Source organism: Quercus lobata, chromosome 11 (genome assembly GCF_001633185.2).
Source record: "Quercus lobata isolate SW786 chromosome 11, ValleyOak3.0 Primary Assembly, whole genome shotgun sequence".
In the NCBI taxonomy this organism is placed as follows: domain Eukaryota; kingdom Viridiplantae; phylum Streptophyta; class Magnoliopsida; order Fagales; family Fagaceae; genus Quercus; species Quercus lobata.
This window is the reverse complement of record NC_044914.1, coordinates 49676717-49684455: the sequence shown is the minus strand read 5'-3', so window position 1 is coordinate 49684455 and position 7739 is coordinate 49676717. Positions and strand designations below refer to the sequence as shown.

Here is a 7739-nt window from a genome sequence, read left to right as displayed (position 1 = left end):
AAAATAATTGAAGTGAAAAAAAAAAAAAAAACGACACACAACATATCACAATTGGTAGAACATAAAATGAAATTCAAAAAGTGGTACAAATAATTTGTATTGATTGTAATTATATGGTGTGTGTGTACGAGAATAATGACTACATTCATTATGAAATTAGTTAAGTGTTCAAAGAACTCTAAACACCCACAATACCAAAAAAAGAAAAAAAAAAAGACTTTAAACTTAGAAGAGTATAAATTTAGTATTTTTATTGGATAGTATATAAGTTTAGTTGTCACTCCAATGGTAGACTACAAAATTCTTACCATCTCATAATTATATTCATTAAAAAAAATAAAAACCATTTTAGATCTGTGGGGCCCAATAATTTGTGGCCCTGGCCCATTTATTCATTGGGGCCCAAGGCTTGAGCCAAGGAAGGTTATAGCCCAGGCTTGGTAATACAAGTACAAAATAGTCTTGGGACACAGCCGAGGACGATTCAGTCCTCAGCATGTCCGAGGTCTCCCTGGAAGGAAGGGCAAAAACGGGATAAGAACAGCTTGGAAAAAATCTAAAATATCTAGGTCAATAGAGAAGGATACGCTGGAAAGTATAGCGACTAGAGAAAGCTGCCCTTACTGCCATTCAATACTCTGCACCTAACAGAGCCATACTCTCCAGCTTTTACAACCATCCCCAACCACTCTGGATATGGGCTGATGGGACAAGTATCAGTCTTGGAAAAGTCGACCCTACACGTGGACGAAGGATAAGGAGCACAGGCTAATATAAAAGAAAAAGTAAGCAATCCAAAGAAAGGCTGGGAAAAATGGCCAAAACCAGAGCCTCCCAGCCCGCCTCCAGGAGAAAGACTCCTAGGGCGAATACGATTTTAATTAAGCATGAACACCACGAAAAACCCACTGTCTTGTGACAAAGGCCCAGCCTTTCAAACCCACGCTCTATAAATGATATTGTTTGGGCCTTTTTACGTGCGAACCCAACGTTATTACGGGTCGTTACAAATCGTGTCCTTACAAGATCTTTGTAAAAAACGATGCTAATAAAATGGACAAAACTTATATACAGTATTTTAGGTATTATTTTTTAGATTTCTCTCTTAAAATTCTGTCATATGATTACTTAACTTAAAAAATACATTTTCATTTATGAGAAAAAAATCACATAATAGAATTTTAAGATAAATAAATCTAAAGAACAACACCTAAATAATGTACTTAAGTCTTATTTCTAAAGAATATTGTAGATGCTGTGAAGCATTATTCTTAATATAAAATTTAAAATTTAAAATGTGAAATTAGGGAACCGTACACCGAACTCCTAGAGAAAAATGGAACAGGAGCGTACAAAGTTGTTGTCCCTCGTCGGCAAAAGGTCAAAGAGGGCCGCTAAGTTACCTACAGCAATAAAGCCAAATAGCTACGTTTCGTTCTGGGACTCTACTATTCAATTACCAAAAAATCTTTAAATATCACATACACCGCCTCACATACCCACCCACCTTTCAATCTCTCAATCTCTCTCTCTCTCTTTCTCTATTTTTTTTTGCTGTTTTCTCTAAGAAAGAGACTTTTAGTTTCACACTTTCATGGGCTTCTTCGAGCTCTCCTCCTATTCTTCCAAATCTTCAGTCACAGCCCTCAAATGGCTTGGCTTTGTCGCTGCCATATGGGTCCAAGCTATCTCAGGCAACAACTACACCTTCTCAAACTACTCCGATGCCTTAAAGTCCCTAATGAACCTAACCCAACTTGAGCTCAACAATCTCTCTGTGGCCAAAGATGTGGGCAAGGCATTTGGGCTTCTCGCTGGCTTTGCTTCTGACAAATTGCCCACCTGGGTGATCCTCCTTATTGGCTCGGTCGAAGGCCTCGTTGGCTATGGGGCTCAATGGCTTGTTGTCAGTGAAACAATTAAGCCTCTCTCTTATTGGCAGGTACACACCCACCAAAACAAAACTCAAAAAGAGTCCAAAACCCTTAAAAACTCTCTCTGTGTTTTATAAGTAAAATGCAGTTGTAGTTGTACTATACTTGTTAACTACTAATTTGTGTAATTTCTAATGAAATATGAATGAAAAACCAAACCCCACATGCATAACATTCTCCATTTCTTTGTTTTCTTATTGTCTTGTACAAAAAAACACACAATCTAACATTCTAAGCATGTTCACTTTCACATTTTTGAAACCCAAATACCAAATAAAAAAAATCAAAAAATTTGCAAATTATTTTTGACATTTTCTAGGGTCGAATATTCCAAAAAATGGTACAAATGGAAAAAAAGAAAAAAAAAAAAAAAAAGCTAACTTTTTTCTTCTTTCATTGACACTATATACAGATGTGTATATTCTTGTGCATGGGAGGAAACAGCACCACGTGGATGAACACGGCAGTGTTGGTGACGTGTATAAGGAACTTTCGGAGAAACAGAGGTCCGGTGTCCGGAATTCTCAAGGGCTACGTGGGGCTCAGCACCGCCATATTCACCGACGTCTGCGCCGCCCTCTTCTCCGACGACGCCTCCTCCTTCCTCGTCATGCTCGCCGTCGTTCCCTTCGCCGTCTGCCTCGTCGCCGCCGTGTTCCTCCGCGAGTCCCCTCCGGCGTCCACTAGCTCCGAGGAGAAGGAAGAGACGCAGTTCTTCTGGGTCTTCAACGCCGTCGCCGTCTTCGTCGCCGTTTACCTCTTGGCCTACGATTTCATCCCAAGTCCCAGCGCGGTTTTCTCCGAAGCCTTCTCCGCCATTCTTATGGTCCTCTTAGCTTCTCCGCTGGGAGTCCCGGTTTATATCTACTTCAAGAACCGGTCTCGACCGGGTTCAGATGTTGAAGGGCAGGTGGGTGAAAACACTGAACCGTTGTTGGTGACGGCGGCGGCGGCAGCGGAGGGTGAGGATACGGCTGAGGAAGTGGCGGTGGTTGAGGTGAAGAGAGGACAGCCGTTGATCGGAGAGGAGCACACGATTGTTGAGGTCTTGAAGACCATTGATTTCTGGGTTCTGTTCGTGTCGTTTTTGTGTGGAGTTGGGACTGGTTTGGCGGTGCAGAACAACATGGGTCAGATAGGATTGGCGCTTGGGTACAGTGACGTTTCGATATTCGTTTCGCTTATCAGTATTTGGGGCTTTTTCGGGCGAATCGTCTCGGGTACTGTTTCGGAGTACTTCATCAAGTAAGTCGTTTTCACTCTTTTACTTACCTTCTTGCTTTAAGTCTCTGTTTTATGAGCGGTGCTAGGACCATCCAAAGTTACATAATTTTTTACTACTATATGGCATGAGTGGTAAGTTGTAAAGGTGTGGCGGTGGTTTTAATAAAATAAAAAAAGTGGTGGAGGGCCATATGGGTTCTAGTATTTTTCTTGTTTTGTTCTATTTTTAAAAATTATTATTATGGTTATAAAATGAATTGCACTTTATATGAGAAAGTATGAGTAAATATAGGTCCGTTTGGATTGAGTTTATTTTTACTGAAATTGAAAACACAGTAACAAAATAATTTTTAAATGTGTGAATAGTATCGTGAAACCCATTTTCAATGAAAAAGTTGCTGAAAAGTGAAATTTGTAGGTTCGTGAACAATACACGAGTCATTATTCACAATTGATTTGGTCAAATAGTGCGGTTGGAACCCAAAAGAAAAAAAAAAAATTAGAAAATGCAGCCCAAGATTCAACGGAAAACGCTGAATCCAAATAGGCACATAGAACCATAAAAATAAAAGATAAAGTAAGATCTAAAAAGATATCAATTTTGTTTATTAATTAGTAATTACCTTTAGCCATGGGTACATGACGTAAATTTAGAAGTCTAAGCTTCAATCCATTTTAGACTCAACTTGGACCCAAACCTAACTATTACCAAGGTTGAATGTCAACCGTGCATTAAATTATTTTATTTTTTACATGTTAATAATTTAATGATGGTATTTTGACAACCAAATGTTGGGGCCACTAGTCGTACTCACTGGTCTCTTGTAAATATAAATATACATATCACTCAAATCTTTTTGAGCTGTGTGATGGATCTTGATCATGGAGCTTATGTGCATGATTTGATGAAATCACCTCATGTTTTTACAAAAAACTTAAATAAAAGTCGAATTCAATTTAAATATTGAGTAAATATATTTCTTCCTTCGGGGTTAAGTTAGTGAGCATGACCCTCTATGTTTATAAATAATGCAAGGGAAATTGTGATGTCCAGGTTCACATGATTCTGAACTTCCTAGAAATTTGTAGGGGTCAACCTATATATTTTTTCCTTTCCCAAAATAACTCTTTAAATAGGTCAAGCTGTATACCATTTCCATGATCTAGAGTGCTTTTGACATCTTCCGTTTAAAATATACATTGTATTTTAATATTATTTAGGGGAGTACTTTTTATGAGTGCCAAATAAATTATTGTTTTTTTTAATCAAGTTGTTTAACCTCCTTTATTTTTCGATTCTTCTCTAGAGTTTACTTTTAATTTATTATTCCTTGGGTAGGAATATTATTAATGGTGTAGGTCAGCATTTGTTGGGTTGCCCCTTTCAGTTCTATAGGAACAGGTTCAATTGAGCTACGTTGTAGCGTTGTTCAGTTGTTGTCAATAATCAACAATTAATAAAGGGTGGTAATAGTTGGGGGAAAGTTTATCTTTTTTTTACTCAACTTTGAATTATTTTTTTCAATCTCATGCCCCACCACTCTACTAGTCTAACCCCTGGAATGGGTAGTGGGAAAGTCATTATCAGGAAATTGTTTTCCTCATAGGAGGTGGTATCTTTTGTCGCTCCTTGTGTTTGAAGAGAGGGATTGAATTATGGAAAAAAGAGATGAAGAATGGCAGTTGAATTACAGTATATTTCAATCACCTTTCATCCTTTTGTCTCTAATACCCGCCACTCAACCGAAAATCCAATCTCTTACCTGAGAATAAGTTAAGGTTGGCTTCGATTGGGTGCTCGGTTAGCCAATAGTGAAAGAGGGTGAAAAGAGTTCACTCCTCTCGACATGATTGGGTTGAGTCATGGGTTGATGATGATAAACCTAATTCCAACAACCCATGATCACCTCTAATTGTGATTAAGGCATATTGTTCTTACGATCGTTTCTTCTCTAATTAACCTAACACAAAAGGAAAGAAAATAGTGTTACTCTTTCAAGCAAAGGAGTTGCTGAGATATCTCATGTGTGCATGATGGACCACGCTCCTAGGGACCATTGATTTGGTCCTCCGCTATGATGAAAGAAAATCTCTAGGATGTTACATGTGTGGCCATTTCTTCTCTTTCAACGGATACAAACGTTTCTTTTGCTGTGGGACTGATTGTAACTTAGTGGCAAGGGGAGTTAGGATTTTTTGTTTGGGAGGGCCAAATTTTGGTTACTAATATAGTAGTCATGAGTTAAGATAAACTATTACACACATGCGTAAATGCATATATATATATATATATATATTTAAACATTAACATTTTGATACTAGAATGGGTCATAATTTATAAATATATTGTATATAAATTTAACAACTTTCACATATGTATATTTGCAAGATAAATTTTTTAGGAAAACTTATCATCTTTTAAACTCCAATGAGAATACAAAAGCTGTTTAGTTTGATGTTAATTATGTACAAAAAATAAATTTGAGAAAACAAAAACTACCTTATCTCTATAACTACTAGACCGATTGACAAATTCTAATGGTTTTTAAGACCATCATTGGACTAACTCAAAACATTTTTTTTGGGGGGGGGGGGTGGGGACTTCTATTTTTGTAGCTAGATATTTAAAGTTCTTAATACTTATACATAATATTAAAGAATTTTTGCATGACCCCCCAAGCCTTGCTATGCTCTGCCCCTGCTTAGTGGGTTCAAATGTTTAAGCCATATGATCACAAATACTATGCTTGTGAGTGAGTTAAATTTCAAATATGACCATGTAAATCAAGTGGCCAAACTCATCTCAGTAACCTATGGGCTTTGGATAAATGGTTTATCAAAAAAAAAAAAAAGGCTTTGGATAAATGACATTATGTAAGATGTCATGTGCTGAAACTCTGCTAATGCTTAATGGTATCACTTTGAAGTGGGCAGAAACGCAAGTGGGATATCTCCTTGTCTTGTTTACTTTCTGTTATCTACACATTAAATTCTTGACAGTGACACACTTGTCTTAAGTCTTCACCATAGATTTATGCTTGGCTACCATCTTCTTGATTTTGGTAGGTCTTGTATGACAGCCAAAAGATAAAACATAAAAAAGCTCTTTTCAGAGTCCATTTTTGAAACAGATCTTTTCAGAGTCCTTAATGGGTAGTTAAGTCAAGATTGGTAGGTCTCACTGGCATCGATAAATCCAGTGGGCTACCTTATTTAATTTAGAGAATGGAATTCATCTCATAGAGCTCATGGTCCATGCAAAATGATTAATGTTTGTTTGAAAATAGTTGTTTTGGTTGATTGGCTGAATTACTAATTGGCTCAAAGTGGGTAATAGTATAGCTTTACCCCGAAAACATTAAAAAGCTATACAGACTTTAGAGAGTGAATTTCATCTCATAAAAGTTTCTGTCTATACAAAATTAGTGTGTTTGGATTTCTTTTTTTGTGTGCTGAATCACTGATTTGCGGAAAGTGGGCAATAATACAATTGTATATAGAAAAAGTAAGATTTAACCAACTTTTTTTGATGACTTTTTTTTTCCTCTATATTTTTTGTCCTGACAGGAAAGCTGGAACACCAAGGCCTCTTTGGAATGCGGCTGCTCAGATTCTAATGGTTTTTGGTTTCGTTATTTTGGCCCTGGCTCTGCCTGGTTCCTTGTACATTGGTTCAATCTTAGTAGGAATATGCTATGGGATCCGAATAGCCATTAGTGTCCCAACAGCTTCTGAACTTTTTGGTCTAAAATACTATGGTCTCATTTACAACATTCTAATCCTCAACCTTCCCCTTGGTTCCTTCCTCTTCTCTGGTCTACTTGCCGGCATTTTATACGACATGGAGGCTACTCCCACTGCTGGAGGCGGCAATACTTGTGTTGGAGCCCATTGTTACAGGACAACCTTTGTGGTCATGGCTGTTGCATGCATTATTGGGTTTGGTCTAGACATTTTATTGTCTATTAGAACCAAAGCTGTTTATACCAAGATTTATACGAGCAAGAAATCAAAGAAATCCTCTGCACCATCTAATGGGCGAAGACAAATACTAAATTGAAGACAAACAGTAAATTGATTGAAGATTGGGAGGACAAGAATTAAAGGATTGATGAGCTTTATGCTCTGTGATATCCTACATTCAGCTTTGTTTGCTTGTCATTTTTGTTAAGAGAGGCATATTGTATTAGCTTATCATTTCATATAAGATTATATGTTTTGATATGCATCCCAACTTTGTACTTTTTATTTCATTTTGTAGAGCTTGCGTGTGCAATTCTTTTTTCCTAATTAGTAAAACTAGCATGTAAACTATGTGCTGGTACAATTCTACGTACAATAAGATTTGAGATTATATGTTTGGCTATAGTAATTTATTTAGTTTCTATTTTTTATTTTAAGTTTCTTTTGCCTGTTTTTTAACTTAAACCATGATAATTTCTTGTAATTTTTTGTTAACACTTGTTTTTAACATTATATCATACGGTTTCAAGGAAGCGTTTCAATCCTAATTAATCTGTATATACTTAAGTATACTTAAGAATTTAGTCAATAAAAAATATTTATCACTTTTTTTGACTA

At 36.7% G+C, this 7739-nt stretch overlaps 1 protein-coding gene across 1 annotated transcript; it reads left to right on the top strand.

Annotated features, from left to right (window-relative positions):
• The first annotated feature begins 1486 nt into the window (after window positions 1-1486).
• On the top strand, window positions 1487-7530 carry LOC115968153 (protein NUCLEAR FUSION DEFECTIVE 4-like). The gene is made up of 3 exons (XM_031087453.1): window positions 1487-1942; window positions 2347-3179; window positions 6726-7530. Exons 1-3 carry the CDS (start codon window positions 1595-1597, stop codon window positions 7216-7218), a joined length of 1674 nt encoding a protein of 557 aa, XP_030943313.1. The 5' UTR covers window positions 1487-1594; the 3' UTR covers window positions 7219-7530.
• Window positions 7531-7739: the final 209 nt, after the last annotated feature.

Excerpts from the sequence above, each read along its gene's own strand:
- LOC115968153 (XM_031087453.1), top strand. The coding sequence starts at position 1,595 with ATGGGCTTCTTCGAGCTCTCCTCCTATTCTTCCAAATCTTCAGTCACA. Across the intron at positions 1,943-2,346 it reads AGCCTCTCTCTTATTGGCAG|ATGTGTATATTCTTGTGCAT; the intron begins GTACACACCCAC and ends CACTATATACAG. Across the intron at positions 3,180-6,725 it reads GTTTCGGAGTACTTCATCAA|GAAAGCTGGAACACCAAGGC; the intron begins GTAAGTCGTTTT and ends TTGTCCTGACAG.